General features: G+C 41.2%; 1 protein-coding gene across 1 annotated transcript in view; it reads left to right on the forward strand.

Annotated features, from left to right (window-relative positions):
- Window positions 1–17,727, forward strand: part of LOC311048182 (arf-GAP with coiled-coil, ANK repeat and PH domain-containing protein 3-like) — a 119,537-nt gene that overhangs the window by 84,098 nt on the left and 17,712 nt on the right. The window contains exons 10-17 of the mRNA XM_084061270.1: window positions 455–466; window positions 10,319–10,431; window positions 11,566–11,617; window positions 12,058–12,158; window positions 13,731–13,842; window positions 14,296–14,546; window positions 16,124–16,193; window positions 16,580–16,674. Of these exons, the coding sequence (XP_083917396.1) occupies window positions 455–466; window positions 10,319–10,431; window positions 11,566–11,617; window positions 12,058–12,158; window positions 13,731–13,842; window positions 14,296–14,546; window positions 16,124–16,193; window positions 16,580–16,674 (806 nt within the window). The remainder of the gene's footprint in view (window positions 1–454; window positions 467–10,318; window positions 10,432–11,565; window positions 11,618–12,057; window positions 12,159–13,730; window positions 13,843–14,295; window positions 14,547–16,123; window positions 16,194–16,579; window positions 16,675–17,727) is intronic.

Consider the following 17,727-nt stretch of genomic DNA (forward strand, 5'->3'; position numbering starts at 1 on the left):
TCAAATGTTTACTTGTCTTGTACTGTATTGATATGTCTGTTTTGTGGTGATAGTTTTATCACCACTTTTTAACAGCCTGCTCAGGGACTATACAGATGAAAATTAGCTTCTGGCTAACTCTGGCTCATTTGATGTGAAAACTGACATGTTGATTAATGTGCACTGTCCCTGGTAAATACAATAAATACGGCATCCCCTGCCACAGGTCTTAACCACTACTTATTTTATACTTCAGCCATTCCAAAATACCACATTAAGCTCTATTAAATCTGAAACATTTTTGAAAAATGTTGAAATCTTTTTTTGATGGATCAGGGCCTCCCTGGGTTTATAATTCTACTCCTCTGGCTCATTTTGTTAAAAGATTTACTTGTATAAATTCAATTAACCGTTTCCCCTGTTTTCTCTTCCTTGCTCACCTGGCCGTCTTCCCTCCGTCTCTTCCCTCCTCCAGACACTGATGCAGGTGAGTGGCTTGTCTCTCAACACCATACAATCACATAATCAGGGGTCTTCAACGTTTTTCAGGCTAAGGACCCCTTAGCTGAGAGAGAGATGAAGCAGGGACCCCCCACACTACATTTTTTACAATTGTGTTGCAGATTAAACTTTTCATAGATTTCATAGATTTCATAGATCGCTTCATTGACTATCATCAGTGTTCTTTGTTCATTTCAGACATTTAACCACATACACCTTCAATACTTAGTACTTGATTTGCTCCTTTTCCCCCCTACACCAAACCTCTTTGCCGAAAATAGCCGATCTACAAGCTCACAACGCCTCGCAGCGCGAGGCGTTGTGAGCTTGTAGATCTGCTATTTTCGGCTAACGTTCCCCTCAGAATAAGGATGCTAGTCGTTAATGTAAAAAAAAACATCCTATCAAACAAAGATTTGGTGGACCCCTTATAGTAGCTCGGAGGAACCCCTAGGGGTCCCGGACCCCTTGTTGAAGACCCCTGACATAATCCATTGTACATTTTACGATGGAAACAATTGTTTATAAGTTTATGTATTTTCCCTTTGAGTTTATTTTGTAACATACAGTTGAATCTAGGCTGCTATAGTTCTATTGTGGAATGTATTAGTTGACCTGCACTGTGCTGCCTGTTGCTGTTGACTTTCACCGACTAGTGTAATATAATACCAGGACACACCGATGGTCCCTTCTCTAATCTATTGTGTGTTTACACAGAGAGCTCAAGAACGCCTTCAATGGCACATATAATAATAGCACTTCATAAAACTCTGCACCAGCAGATGTGTGTGTGTGTGTGTGTGTGTGTGTGTGTGTGTGTGTGTGTGTGTGTGTGTGTGTGTGTGTGTGTGTGTGTGTGTGTGTGTGTGTGTGTGCGTGTGCGTGTGTGCGTGTGTGTGTGTTGTGGTGGCGGCTCTGGAACAGAGGAACAGATTGAGTGATTGACTAAGCGATCCCCGGGGAGTATGTTTTACTGCTGTCACCATGCTGGCTGCTGCCGTGGCGATCAATGGGGTGTGATCGGAGCTGGAGAGAGTCAAGTTTGTGTGTGTGTGTGTGTGTGTGTGTGTGTGTGTGTGTGTGTGTGTGTGTGTGTGTGTACACACATAGGAGCCCCTCTGCAGTTAAACCTCTGAAGATATTTTGTGTTGTTTCAGAAATCTTCCAAATATTTCACTTTTTATGTTTTGAAAATAGCCGATCTACAAGCTCACAACGCGTCGCATCGCGACGCGTTGTGAGCTTGTAGATCTGGTATTTTCAAATGGCCGCGATGTAGTATAATATAGGTTTAAAGGGCTCATGTAGCCTAGTAGCCGCTTTTCTTTTGGGCTTGTTTTAATAGACAAGGTCGCTTGTTTCTCTCGCAAACTCTGGCAACGCTGCATGCTCACCACTCGGGGGGTTGCCAGGTGTGCCAACTGGACATGGATCATCATCAGAGTGAGTTCCAAATGAGGCTGATGATGATCAGAGGGCATCGTGGGCGCGCTGCTGCGTGCCTCTGATCAGTGACATCTGAACGCCTTCCGATGCCAACCTCCTCCTCCTAACCTTGGACAATGGCAGACGAAAGTCAGTCAACAGATGGATCTATAGATCTACTGTATAGAGAGAGGACAAGATCATGGTTGAAAGAAAGGAAGAAATAGGACCCTGGGTTTATGAGAGAGAGAGAGAGAGAGGAGAGAGGAGAGAATAGAGGAGAGCGGTTGCTTTGCAGAGCATCTGCTCTTAACTAAAGACCACAAAGTAAATACCACAGGGTTCAAGGGTGTTTATTGTCACATGCTCGTACAATACAGCTGGTAGCAACAATGCAGGCAGTGATACACACACACACACACACGCACGCACGCACGCGCGCGCGCACGCACACACACGCACACGCACACTTGGCTGACAGCCTGCATGCAGCACACACACAACCTTTTGGGGAATTCTTTTTTCACAATAGATGTTTTTTTCCCCAGCACGTTTTTAGGTATGGTATCATGTTGGGTTTTGTCATTTTTTGTTTTGGTTAGGAGATCACCGGTAGGTGTAGACCAGGTTTTATCAGGTTTTGTTTTGGTTTAGTTTAGTTTACCTTTGAGTTTGGTAGCTTTAGATGTTTAGAGTTAGAAAAAAAGTAGATATGCACATCCCGTTCTTTAACTCACTAAAACCGGGAAAGCATCTTTGTCATTTTATATTTATGCGTTGGCTATTCAAAAATAGCAGATGTACAAGCTCACAGCGCATCAAGTGTGAGAACTACTGATTCAGAAGGCATTCGCAGAATCGGCCCCAGGTCTTAATAGGTTAAACGCGGTGCTGGTACCCAAAAATAATCAAGTGGGGAAAAAAGGAATGTCCGCATACGATAAACTGCTCTGCTCTCCCGTCTTTTTTATTTTAATCAAAACATTAATCACAACATTTCGCCCATGCAGAGCTTCATCACGTTGTTCACTTTTGGTTAAAATCAAAAAGACAGAAGAGCAGTTTATCGTGTGCGGACATTCCTTTTTTCTTCACTTGACCCAGTAGCTTTAATACCCATCTTTTGTTCTGTTTGGTTGGGATCTCCTCCAACTCCTTTTGTTTGTTTTCTTCTGCACTTTGAGTGTGGGTTTCTTCTTTTTTATATAAATAAAAACCTGACTTTTTGTCTTGGTCTTGGTGTCCTTTTATCTAGTTGAATCTTAGTTGTTTAGAGAGGCCATTACATACCAATACTGTGGATAAGAAATGACATACAGAAAATACAAATATTCAGAATAAAGTCTGAATAAAAAAATGGCATGTTATGCCTGTTGCCAAAAAGGCAGCTCAGTTAATATACTTTAAGTCCATATGAACAATTATGTTGCTAATTAAGAAGTATTAGTCATGTATACTAATGTAATTGTATACTGAAATTCAGTGATGGTCATCTTTAACAAGACACGCACGCACACACACACGCACGCACGCACACACACACACACACACACACACACACACACACACACACACACACACACACACACACACACACACACACACACACACACACACACACACACACACACACACACACACACACACACACACAGTATGTCAATATGTATTGAAAATAGAGGAGAGGAGTGGTGGCATTTCATGCCAGACAGAATGAAGATGATCGCTCAAGAACCCTTATTACTAAAGAGATTAAATAAATAAATAAATAAACAGAAAAAACACCTGAATAAAAATAGCATGTAATCTCAAGAGAATCAAGTGACAGTGTAGCTATTTTGGGATCTGAAATTAACACTGCCCCCCCCCCCTTCATACTTCTATACCATCTCTGAACTGTAACAGATTTTTGAACATGACTCATACAGAATGTAATGTAGCAGTGCAGAGTCATGAGAGAGCAGTGGTGAGGAAAGTACTCACATTCTTACACACACGCAGACTCACAGACTCACTCAAAGACCCCTCTCCTAGACAGCTCGGCCCCCAAGGAGCCACACCGTAAAAAGGGATTTAATGGGGCCACATGGTACTATATGTAGAACACTTTCTACAGCAAGGGTTCCCCAAACATTTCAGGCCGCACCCCCAAAATAATCATATTTGAACTGGGGACCCCCCCCCCCACCCTGACTGTAGGCATTACATTTAGTTTGACTCGGTTCCACAGATAAACATTGTGAAAATAGCCGAACTACAAGCTCACAGCACCTCGCAGTGAGCTTGTAGATCGGCTATTTTCACAATGTTTGCTTCTTTCTTATGTAACATTTAACAATTTGGCCAACTAGGTATTAAAAAAGTCTAAAAAGTCATTAAATTGTAACTTTAGAAATGTGCAGATACCCTGTATACACTTATACTGTTACTGTATGCTGGTTTGTTTACTGTTGAGTGAGAAAACAATGTTGCACATTAAGCTAATCATCTGGAGACCCCCCAAAATGATTTGGGGACCCCCCTCTGGGGGTCCCGACCCCCAGTTTGAGAACCACTGCATGGCCCCAGTTTGACTATACCGGCTGGCCGGACCATTTGCTGTGTCTTTCCCATGACCTCCCTCTGTTCACTTTAAAGGACGGCCCATTTTCAACATGTCTTCATATAACTGGTCCTCACTAATGCTCATCATAATGTGGTACCATTTATGTCTACTCGTGTCTGTGTCTCAGAGCAGGGCTGTGGACAGTTCAGAAACCAGCCTACCAGGCAGTGACATCATCGATAGGGAATCCAAGCTAATAGAAACGGCAGGCTTTCTATTCCTGGAAAGTTAGCATGCTATAATGAAAGCCATTGTTCTCACGTTAATACAAATCTAAATACCATTTTTTAAATCTTGTTGGAAGAAAATGATCTGCTTAACGATGATGTCGCTGGTAGGCGGGTTTCTGAACTGTCCACAGCCTTCCTACGAGACCCATACCGAGTAGAAAAGTATTGTACCATTTTATCATGACTCATGAGCATTAGTGAGGACCAATTACGTGAAGAAAATGGGTGAAGTCGTCCTCTAACTGTCCCCTTCACTGTGTCTATCTGAATAAATAAACATTTAAAAAGGATTTAACATAAGGTAGACTATACTGTTGCAGTATGCATTTGCATTATTTATACTTTAAAAGTCACGAGAATACAGGAGTCAAAAGAAGTCACAGAATCTGAGATTTTTTGGTCCACTTTGCACATGATGCACATGTGTGTAGCCTGCTAGCTTTCCTTTGTATGCATTTGCACGACATTCTTTATGGACATCAGGCCGGGATTCTCACGTGATCTGTCATCAGTGAGAAATCATTTTCATTGTTCCACATCTCTGCAGATGATTCATGCAGAGATGGATGTGTATACCTCACTGTTGTTGCCTCTCTTTTATTTATAGGTGTGTGTGTGCAGGACTTAATGTGTGCTCCTCCCATGGGGGTTGGTTCCTTCGTTCTCCTCCTCCAGCGTTAGGGCATGGCAGTTCCACAGCTGACTGAGAACCGAGACACAGAGAAACATGTATAGTCTAAGTCATGTTACTTGAGGACTTTCACTATCCAAGTAACATTGAACATTTTAGAAAAATCTTGAAAGTGCGAGAAGGATAGGAGAGTTTTTTTTAACCCATTAAGACCTGGGACGCATCTGTGTCATTTTTAGATTTGAGCTAAAAAGCATTATTTTACACTTTGGGCTATTCAAAAATAGCAGATATACAAGCTCATAGCGCGGCACTCGGTGCCGCGCTATGAGCTTGTAGATCTGCTATTTTTTGAAAAATTGTGAAAATGTGCAAATCTTTGAATGTATATTTTTTTCAAGCAAACATTTGTAACTCAAATCTTTGCTTCTGGGGGTCCCTGGAACAAAATGTTTTGAGATGGGAGTCCGCCGTCAAATACATATACATTTTGTGGTCCTTGACATGAAAAGGTTAGAGAATCACTGACATAGTAACATAAGTTTAAAAAAAAAACAGTTCAGGATTTAGAAGGCATTTTGTAGAATTGTGTGACCGGGCCACTTGTAGGGCTGGCTGGCTGCATTCTTCCAGAGGGTCCATGGTTGATTTAAGGTGGGAAGAGGGGGGCGTTGGGCGTGTGTCAGGGGAGCAATAATGTAAGCTTGATTAAGCAACAATAGTTTTGTGGACCCTGCAGACAGATGGAAAGCTGACTCTTCCAAAATGTGTGGATCATGGAGCCATGCATGCACACCGCCTGCGGGGATCTGGGGGTCCTGAGGCCCGACTACAGACCACGGTTATAAGGAGGGTGGGGGTGGGGGAGGTGTTATCTAACTATTTTGAACTACAACTGAACATTTTGGTGGTTTTATAAGCTATTGTTTGTCCAAGTTGGAATGTGAAATATGTAGCTTACACATTTCTGTATTCCCCTTTATACATATAAATGATGACTTTCATAGTATGCAGGAATATAAGGGTTTTTATTCTGTGAACACACAGACACAATGGCACATTTTAGCAACAGTTGCACTCTATACAGTCTCACAATATCGCAATCAATAAGATGCATATTCCAATTTGCAAATGAAATGGCAACAGTCAATAGCCTGCTCTCTTGTAAACAGTATGGAAACCACAAAATTACTTCTCTTCTATCAGTTATTAATTGCATCAGCTCTCATATTACTAATATAATCATGTATCATAATTACTAGTTATACTGTATGTATCCCACATATGCCTAGTTTATATATGGTGGAGGCGCATAGCATGCAGAAAAGAGTCGATCTACAAGTTCACAGGATGTTGCGAGCTTGTAGATCTCCTATACACCACTATTTCCCAAACAGTGGGTTGGGACCCATGTTTGGGTCGCGGACCAATTTTTATGGGTCGCAAATAAATACCCCTTTATGATTTGTTTCCTACATTTTGTTTTTAATTATGATTATTTCAAAAGATATTAAAAAAATCCCAAGGAAATGTTTCAAGAGTAATTTTTCCCCCCAAAGAATTACATTAAAAAAGTGAAAAAATAAAAATTTAGAGGGAAAAAATACTTTAAAGAAATATAGTGAAAATAGCGATGCAAGCTATTTTCACTAGTTATGATCTTGAGGAGACATCAAACTTCTCTTTTGGGTCTCGAGCTAAAAAGTTTGGTAACCAGTGCTTTTTACAATAAAACTGATTCCTACATCTGACATTTGGATCTGGGGAGTGGGTGGGGGGGCGACCAGCGACGTAATAATAACACACCGGTGGTGGTGGGTTAGTTAGTTGTTCTAACCCCCTCCTGTGTGAGTGAGTGAAATAAATAAAGTTTGTTCTGCGGTCAACGTGGGGGTCACACACCGTCACAGAACAGACAGCTGTATGTTAATGAGCGGTGGTCGCAGCAGCACGCGTGCGCGTGGGCGCGGCGTGTGTGTGTAACATGCAGAGCAGAGCAGAGCGGGGACGCGCTCAGTGACATTCCTGCACCATTCATTCACTCAGCTCTCTGTCGCGCTGCAGAAGTTCATCAACTTCGGGATGAGGAGGGTTTTAGAAATGCTCGTTTAGCATCTAATCTAACTGACTGACTGACTGACTGACTGACTGACTGACTGAGAGCAGATTGAACCGAATGCTTTTCAAAGGCTACCCCTATAGTGGCTCTATTTATTTATTTATAGTATAATTATGTATTGATTGTTGTGGGAAATGTTGCTGCTGGATTCAACCGTTGTGAAGATGAGGATATTCGGCAGGCTGGACTACACTCTGGTGAGAAAGACCTGGAACTGTGTCATTTTTAGATTTGAGCTAAAAAAAAAAAAGCATTACTTTACACTTTGGGCTATTATTATTATTATTTTGGCACTTTGGCGTGGCACTCGGTGCCGCGCTACGAGACTGAATAGGCTACTGTTGAGATTTAGGAGACATGTAGAATCGGCTTCAGGTCTTAATGGGTTTAATGTGGATTTATAATAGCTCTGGACTGGTCCATAGAGAACTACTTCTAATGCTATGGACCAGAGCTAGGGTTCTAATTAAAGCATGCGTGGAATGTTATATTGCGTTTTATATGAAGTGTCGTGTGTCATTTATAGAGCTCGAGTGACTATGTCACAATGTATTGCATATAAACTGTTTATAGGCTACTGGCTTTTTAACTAGAACTCTAAATGGACTGCGGACACGTCTTTCTTCTTTCTTTTTTAAATGTGTGTAGCGCGCGCGCGCGTGTGTGTGTGTGTGTGTGTGTGTGTGTGTGTGTGTGTGTGTGTGTGTGTGTGTGTGTGTGTGTGTGTGTGTGTGTGTGTGTGTGTGTGTGTGTGTGTGTGTGTTGCGTGGGTGCGCACGCGCCTTTCTTAATAGCGCTTTTGTGTTGGCGTGCGGTTTAAGTCGGGTCGGGGGTCGTTTTGTTTGGAACAAATGGGGGGACAGTCAGTCCTGTTTCTTTGTATGGAGTGTTCAATTGGGGGCACACGTTACGTCTGGCTCTGTCTGAATGGCTCAGGAAGGAGGGAGACTGCCTTGGATGAAATGTGGGTCACAGGAAGAGTGGGCACTAAGGAAGAGAGAGTGGGCACTAAGGAAGAGAGAGTGGGCACCTCGATGTAAAATTGGCTATTTGGTCACAAATGTAAAATGATAAAACATTTGTAAAACGGTCTTATATGTAAAGTAGGCCTACACATGATTAGAACATGATTGATATCATTATGATGGTGCAGAAGTCCTATTATACCCCTATCAAGTTTTGGGGTGTGTCGTTTTGACTTTGAAGTGTGTAACCTCCTTGAGCAAGTGTTGTGTTTTGCATGAGCCTACTGCCTGGTGTTGTCTGTGAAAGACTTGACACTTGTCAGACAGTAAGATACTGTTTTTTGATTGATAGATTGATTGATTGAATACTTTATTACAGTTTGCAAAGACAAGCACAGGGAAGTAGGCTACAGTTCAATGCAAGGCTGCAATTCCAAACTGGCCCCTGTCAAAGTCTTAACCTAAATCCCCCCCCACCCCCCACTAACCCCCCCCCGAATGTTTTTCTTGTACATATTTCGTATGTTTCATACCAGTTGCTGATTGAATGACATTCTGTATAGTAGTGTGTATATCTGTCTGTCTCTTATATGTCATCATGATTTGTGTGCGTGGGAACACATTTTATACAAGCTTAGTGCTTTTATGAGTTATCCTGTTTAGTAGACCTTGTATTGTGAATTGTACTTCCATGTCTCACTAAATAAAGTACATCAATCAATCAACCAATCTGTCTTTTCATTCAGTTACTGGATTAAAAAAATAATGAGACAGAATAATGCAACGTGGACAGAGATGACAGCACAAGTGTGTGTGTGCTTTCGTCTTTGTGTGTGTGTGTGTATGTGCGTGCGCTGAGAGCAGCCTGAAGGTGTGTGTGTGAGCGTGTGCATGTGTGTGTGTGTACGTGTATTATGTTGGTGTGCACGGCTTGGCCCATATGCCAGGTGGTACCTTGCCTCAAACCAAAGACTCCGACAACAATAGTGAAACTTAATCTCACACTCTCTTCAAATCAGCGTCTGTGTGCTTTCCCCTTCACTGGCCAGTAGCACCGTGCATGGATTGGATTACTTTTCTATCTCACCAGGTGCCTATTGCCTCACGCTTTGAAGTCAACAAAGGAATGAGAAAATGCAGTTGTTTTTGGTCGACAGGCCCAAGGATGCTGATTTAACATGTACAAGGTGTAGCTTAACCGATAAGCAGATGTCCAGTGGAATAGAGTGTGTATAGAACCTTGTGTGTAAGCACACACACACACACACCAACAACACACTCAACAAAGATGTCTTTTGTCTCAAAGAACTCAATCGTATTGATGATAATTCACCTTTAGTCTCCTTTAAGTTATCTGGGTTCAGTAGGATCAAATGGAGGACACACCACGTCACTGAAGCTATAGATTTATTAAAGCACAATTATTCCTTGACAATATGTAGTATTGATACTTTTACTTAAAGGAATAGTTCACCCAAAATCTTTTTTTCCTATTGATTAGTCACCCCATGGAGACTTCAATTCATGGATATTTTGTTGTTTTTGTCGCATTCCTAAGCCAATAATTTGATGAAAGGAGACTCTTTGTGTCTCCTACCGGAACCGCCTGGTGGTCATCAAATTATTGGCTCAGGAATGTGTCAAAAACCAAAGAATATCCATGAATTCAAGTCTCCATGAGGTGACTAATCGATAGAAAATAAGTCATTTTGGGGGTGAACTATTCCTTTAATTAAAACATGTGAGTACTTTTCCACCACTGTTATACATGATGACCAACGGTTATGTGAGGGGATTCTAGCTGTGTATGTTAACGATGATCTGCGTGCGTGTGTGTGTGTGTGTGTGTGTGTGTGTGTACAGGATTTCTCCTATGATGAGACCAAGGTGGAGTTCAACGTGGATGCGCCCAACGGTGTAGTAATGGAGGGCTACCTCTTTAAGAGGGCCAGCAACGCCTTCAAGACCTGGAACAGGTGAGATTCCGTCCTTCTACTGAGCAGATATACAAGCTCATAGCGTGGCACCGAGTGCCGCAAATCTTTGAATATATATATATATATTTTTAAAGCGAATATTTTGAACTCTTGCTTCTCGGGGTCCCTGAAACAAAATATTTTGAGATGGGGATCTGTGGCCAAATACATGAAGGGTTCTTGACAGTGGCGTGCACAGACATTTTGAGGGGCAGGTGCTCAAGTAAATTATATTTTTTGTTTACTTGGTCTGCTTTTTTTTCCCTCTACACCTATACCTCTTTGCCAAAAATAGCAGATCTACAAGCCCACAACGCCTCGCAGCGCGAGGCGTTGTGGGCTTGTAGATCTGCTATTTTTGGCAAAAGTTCTCCTCAGAAAAGGGATGCTAGGTTTCGAGTGGTTATGGTAAAAAGAGGCGGACCCCCTGTAGTAACTCTGAGGACCCCCTGTTGAAGACCCCTACTGTAAACTAAAAAAAAAAACACGTTTTTTTCTTCTTTTTTTCAAAAGGGCACTTCTGGTCAAGAGGGCAAAGGGCAGGTGCTCTAGCACCACCTAGAGTCTATCTGTGCACGTCCCTGGTTCTTGACATGAAAAAGTCCCACTGATATAGCAACATACTGTTAGGATTTAGAAAAACATTTTAGATATGTATTTGGCCGCAGCAGAGCCCCATCTCAAAATATCATATTATGTCTATTTGTTGATTAAATGGGGCAATTATTTTCTTAATTATATACATATATATATATATATTCAGAATATATGCTGCATATATGCCATACTCAGGTTAATAAATGTGCATATATGTGGATATATAGTAAATATATGTCTCATATATAGCTTATGTATGGCCACATATATTCCACATATATGGATATATATGTACATATACAGTATAGAGACATATATGCAGGCGGCCAATTTCGAATATGTCACATATATGATAAACATATATGTTGCATGTTCATATATTTCCTTTGCCCCCCCTGCTGGCAGAGGCGAACATCGATCATATGATCCAAACAGTGTGCAAGATCTAGGCAGTTATTTGTAGTGTATCTCACTATTATGCTAATATAGTGTGTACTGTAGGTCTAGTGTCTAATATTATACCTGTCCTCTCCCAAGGCGGTGGTTTTCCATACAAAACAGCCAACTGGTCTACCAAAAGAAACTTAAGGTACGGCCTGTTGACTTTGTTATGTTTGTTGTAATTACACAAGGGGATAGATACTTTAAAGGAGTAGTTCACCCAAAGAAATAGACTTCTTTTCTATCAACCATACACCCCACAAAGCCTTGAATTCATGGACATTGTTCTAGTTTTTGTCGCATTACTAAGCCAATAATTTGATGACCGGGTCATCGGTCAGTAGCAGACTCAATGGAGTCCCCGCCGGTAATCAAATTATGAGCTTAGGAATACGACAAAAACTAAAACAATCTCCATGAATTCAAGGCTTCATGGGATGCGCAATTGATAGAAAATTAGTCATTTTTTTGGTGAACTACTCCTTTAAGCTCTTTTATTTTACTGTACTGTCGATAGACAACAGGAAGCATTGCAATTAGGCCTCATTTTATAGTTCATGACCTTATCATTTTGATTGCCAATGACAGGACTCTCTAACGGTGGTGGTGGAGGACCTGAGGCTGTGCTCTGTGAAGCCCTGTGAGGACAACGAGAGGAGGTTCTGCTTCGAGGTGGTCTCGCCCACCAAGTGAGTTATATCATAAAAAGTACAATATTTGCCTCTGAGATGTATTGGAGTAGAAGTAAAAGTATTGAAAATTGTAAATACCAAAGAAAGTAAAAATACCTCAAAATTGTACCTAACCCATTAAGACCTGGAACGCATCTGTCATTTTTTGATTTGAGCTCAAAAGCATTATTTTACTCTTTGGCTATTCAAAAATAGCAGATCTACAAGCTCATAGCGCGGCACCGAGTGCCGCGCTATGAGCTTGTAGATCTGCTTGTAGATGTTTTGAAAAATCGTGAAAATGAGTGCAAATTTTGAATATATATATTCTTTTAAAGCGAAAAAGTTTAACTAAAATCTTTGCTTCTGGGGGTCCCTGGAACAACATATTTTCAGATGGGGGTCAGCGGCCAAATACATATCATTTTGGGGGTCCTTGACATGAAAAAGTTTGAGCACCACTGATCAGGTCTTGAGTACATGCACTTATAGTTACTTCACACCACTTGATTTTAGGGCAAAATCGTATGGATTTACATTGCTATCTTGCCAGGTGCCTATCGCCTAATGCTTTGAAGTTAACAAAAATAGATTTGTTTTGGTCGACAGGCCCTGGGATGTTGATTTAACATGTAAAAGGTGTAGCTTCCGATAAGCAGATGTCCTGTGGAATAGAGAGTGTGTAGTAGAACCCTGTGTGTACTGTACGCACAGTCGCACACACACACACACACACACACACACACACACACACACACACACACACACACACACACACACACACACACACACACACACACACACACACACACACACACACACACACACACACACACACACACACAACAACAACAAAGATCTCTTTTGTCTCAAAGAACTCAATGGTATTGATCATTCACCTTCAGTCTTTAAGTTATCTGGGTTCAGTAGGTTCAAATGGAGGACACACCATGTCACAAGAACACAGAAGCAGTGCTGTCACTGAAGATATATACATTTATTAACCCATTGAGGCCTGAGGTTCCGATTCTACAAAATGTCTTCTAAATCCTAACAGTTTTCTGAAAAACGTATGTTTCTATATCAGTGGTTCTCAAACTTTTTCATGTCAAGGACCGCCAAAATGATATGTATTTGGCCGCCGACCCCATCTCAAAATATTTTGTTCCAGGGACCCCAAGAAGCAAAGATTTGAGTTACAAATGTTCGCTTTAAAAGAATATAAATATATGAATTTGCACACATTTTGTCGATTTTTCAAAAATAGCAGATCTACAAGCTCATAGCGCGGCACCGAGCTTGTATATCTGCTATTTTTGAATAGCCAAAGTGTAAAATAATGCTTTTTAGCTCAAATCTAAAAGTGACAAAAGGTTAAAGCACAATTATTCTTTGGTAGAGGTTTGGGTTGTGCAGTTACCTTTGTATTAGGCTATAGTGTATATATATAGATATAGATACATATCCTAGATGACTAATTCTATGCATTTAATGTATTGCCTTGTGTTGTCCTTGCTTACTCTTAAATCGCTCTGGATAAAGAGTGTCTGCTAAATGCCTAAATAGTAAATTGTGTCCCACCTGTAACAGGAGCTGTATGCTGCAGGCTGAGTCAGAGAAGCTCCGGCAAGCCTGGATCCAGGCCGTCCACGCTAGCATCGCCTCAGCCTACAGAGAGATCTCTGACAATTATTACATAGAGGTACACACACACGTACACGTCCACATACATATTTTTAATTTGCATAGTTCATAGTTCATGTCTTTCATGTTATGAGATGTATTTGTTATGTGTATGAGGACCACAATGGAAATGTAAGTCCTGGACTTTATTGTGTTGTTTCTTAATTATTTTAATTTAATAATAATAAATAAAATAAAAAACACAATTCTGCAGTGATACATACAGTATATAATATATAATACATCGCGTAAATACATTTACCGGTAGGTTTACCAGCAATTTCGTATTGGTCAGTGGGTCATATTTCTTGTGGGTTTTTACATTTTTAAAACATCCCTTCCAGCTTTCCCCCCACCTACCCACCCACCTACCTACCCACCCATAAGAAACCAGATCCTCAAAATAGTTTTAACTTGTGTTATGGACTTTTCAAATAAATCACAAACTAAAACTAAACTTAATTCTGTATAGCGTCTGGACAGGACAGCCTCGCCCTCCACCAGCAGCATCGACTCTGCCAGCGAACCCCGGGACCACCGGGGGGACACGCACCGAGGGGACAGCAGGAGTGTGAGGGGAGGAGGAGGAGGAGAGAACCTCCTCCAGAGGGTCCAAGGCCTTCCAGGCAACGAGCTGTGCTGTGACTGTGGACAGACGGCCCCCTGCTGGGCCTCCATCAACCTGGGCATTCTGCTGTGCATCGAGTGCTCAGGGATCCACAGGTAAACAGCAGGCGGCTTGTAGCAGCTTATAGATCTGCTACTTTTGTAATTATTTAACACATGGGGTGCCAAAACCGTACCGGTACGGTTTTGCAAATACACCCGTGGAGTGCCAACTTTCCTAAAAAAACGTATAAATACGTGAGTTTTGTGTTTTAGTTTTTTTCGTTTATATCCACACGGGCGGGGCTGGAGCAGCTCTGGGAGTACCCATTGTGATCCTGAGAAGGATTGGCCAAATGGATCACCGGAAACAAAAACTTGGCTCCCATCCGCTTCCTGTCTATTTCCTTCTTTAAAACGCCTATATCTCCGAATCTGTTTCCGGTGGAGAAAACCGGTCATGCGCGATCCCCCCCCCATTGTAACTCGCGAGTGAAATGTTATTGTTGCAGGCTGTAGCCAGGGTCGTAGTGGAGTCTAGAGCTTTAAACAGCAAAGCGCAGTCAATGGGGAGAATGCTGGCACCCAACGTAAGTTGTAATGAAAAAATGCTGGCACCCAATGTGTTAAGTTGAATCCTGAAAAGTGACAGTTTTCACCCAACAGAGACGATTTATAATATTAACAGTAATAAAATCAGTGATGTACAACATGTATGTGATATCATAATCTATCTAAATAAAAGTATACGTGATGTAACATTACCAAGCGGGGAGATCATTCTCACAGACAGACAACAACTAGACCAGTTACCAACAGCTACCGTGATAGAGAAAAAAAACGCCACGGTCGGCCAAAGTACTCGTTATGCAGAATGTCCCATTTCTCAAGTTCAAAATGTATAAAACATCTTTTGAAAATAGCCGATCTACAAGCTCACAATGCGTCGCGATGCGATGCATTTTGGCTATTTTCAAATGGCCAAAATATATAGTGGTTAGTGCGTTTTGTAATAATAATCAAAATCTTCAAAGTAACTAGTAACTAAAGCTGTCAAATAATTGTAGTGGAGTAAAAGTACAACATTTGCCTCTGAGATGTAGTGGAGTAGAAGTAAAGTATTGAAAATGGGAAATACTCCAGTAAAGTGAAAAATCCTCAAAAGTGTACTTAAGTACATTACTTGAGTACATGTACTTAGTTACTTTACACCACTGCATTAAAGTCACATCTACAGTTAGTATGGTTGCTGCGCTGCACGGCAGAGCCGCCGTGACGATGAGCTAGAGAGAGAGAGACCTGAACAGCAGGTCAGAAAATTGTTTAACTTTGTGCCAGCTGGCACGAGGTTGATGACACCTGTGTCACTTACAGAGAGAGAGAGAGAGACGGAGAGACGGAGAGAGAGCGTAACTATGTGGGGAAGGGACAGGTGGGAAGTGACAGGTTCACCTGGAGTCATTAAGCTGCTTAATGGCCAGTGTAAACAGCACCGCTGTACAAAGCCACAGTCAAGCAGGGTCATGGCATGGCAGTGTTGCCATGTCTGCTTATTATAAGCGACTTTGAGCTTGTTTTTCTGTAAAGTTGCTTAAAAAGCTAACAGCTTTTTAAGTGGTTAAAAAACCTCTATGCTAGACTTTGCTTTCTCTATCCTGATCTGTCGTATCCTGCATGTTGTTGTCTCTCTACAGGAGTCTTGGTGTTCACTTCTCCAAGGTGCGCTCGCTGACACTGGACTCATGGGAGCCAGAACTACTCAAGGTGGGCTTATCACCAACCATTGCCGTTGTCTTAAAGCCCCCCCCCCCCTTTCCCCAAGATAGACCCTTTTTTTGCCTCCCTTTTTTGTCAACTCATATTATTTTCTTCATTTAAAAGTTGACTGCATTATTTATTACAGAAATGTGATTATAATTATTGAGCCATAATGTAGCCCCGCCCCTAAAAACATAAACAGATTTTTTTTAAAACAACAACAACAACATCAAAAACAGTTTAAATGGTCCCCACTCCAATCATTCATTAGCCTATTATAGTTCTCAGCCTTTTTACATGAGTTCAGGGCATTTTTAACGTGAATAATGTGTTTATGAACAAATCACTGATTTTTTTCTGTGTCTGTCTCTCACCCTCCTTCCTCCGTCCAGTTGATGTGTGAGCTGGGAAACACGGTGATCAATCAGATCTATGAAGGAGCGTGTGAGGAGATGGGAGTCAAGAAGGCAGGACCGTCCAGTTCAAGGTTCGATTCCTTTAATCGCATTCTCACCTGGCATGTCCCCCATTTTGGGCACATCTTTAAAAGATTTTCCGCTATGCTAAAATATTTGCTATTATACTACAAAATATATCGTTGCTGTCGGGGGCAGAAATCTCTTGTATCCAATATTCAAACAGTTTTTTCGTAAATGAATGCCCTACCTCATGGGTCTTCATCGTTTTTCAGCCTAAGGACCGCCTAGCTGAAAGAGAGATGAAGCAGGGACCCCCGCTACATACTGTATAAACTCTATTTTACATTTTTTAGATTTTATCACCAAACCTCTTTGCCGACAATAGCCGATCGACAAGTTCACAACGCCTCGCGGTGCGAGGCGTTGTGAGCTTGTAGATCTGCTATTTTTGGCTCAAGTCCTCTTCAGAATATGGATAATAGGGTTCAAGTGGTTAATGTAAAAAAGAAAAAAATCCAATCACACAAAGATTTGGCGGCCCCCCTGTAGTAACTCTGAGGACCCCCTAGGGGTCCCCCGGACCCCCTAGTTGAAGACCCCTGCCCTACCTGATCGTACTACAGCGTCACACAAAAGCATAAAAAAAAGCAGATCTACAAGCTCACAAGGCGGTGTGACGCATTTTGAGAGAAATATATATATTTAAATATAAATATTAAATTTAAAATTTAAATATTAAATTTAAATATAAACTCGAATCACGGTACTAGGTTCACGATACGATTTTTCAAGATTTTTTGAAACACAAATTAATTTTCCAGACAAATGACCGAAATGTTTTTCTTATTATTATTTCTCTTACACAAATCCAGTATTTTCTTCTCTCTCTCTCTCTCTCTCTCTCTCTTTTATTTATTTTTTATTTTTACAATACTGTGTTTCTCTTGTCTTCTTTTCAATACAGTAGCAAATAACTGAAAACTATTTTTTTCAATACATTTTCTTACAAAGATCCTGCATTTTCTTCTCTTTTTTTATGCGCCCTCTGCTGTTTGCATCGCGATGCATTTTTTATTAAATTGATTTAAATTGTCACCAGTTTGAATCGATTTGAATCGATT

The sequence above is a fragment of the Gymnoscopelus microlampas genome, assembly GCF_963454915.1.
Source record: "Gymnoscopelus microlampas genome assembly, chromosome: 7".
NCBI lineage: Eukaryota > Metazoa > Chordata > Actinopteri > Myctophiformes > Myctophidae > Gymnoscopelus > Gymnoscopelus microlampas.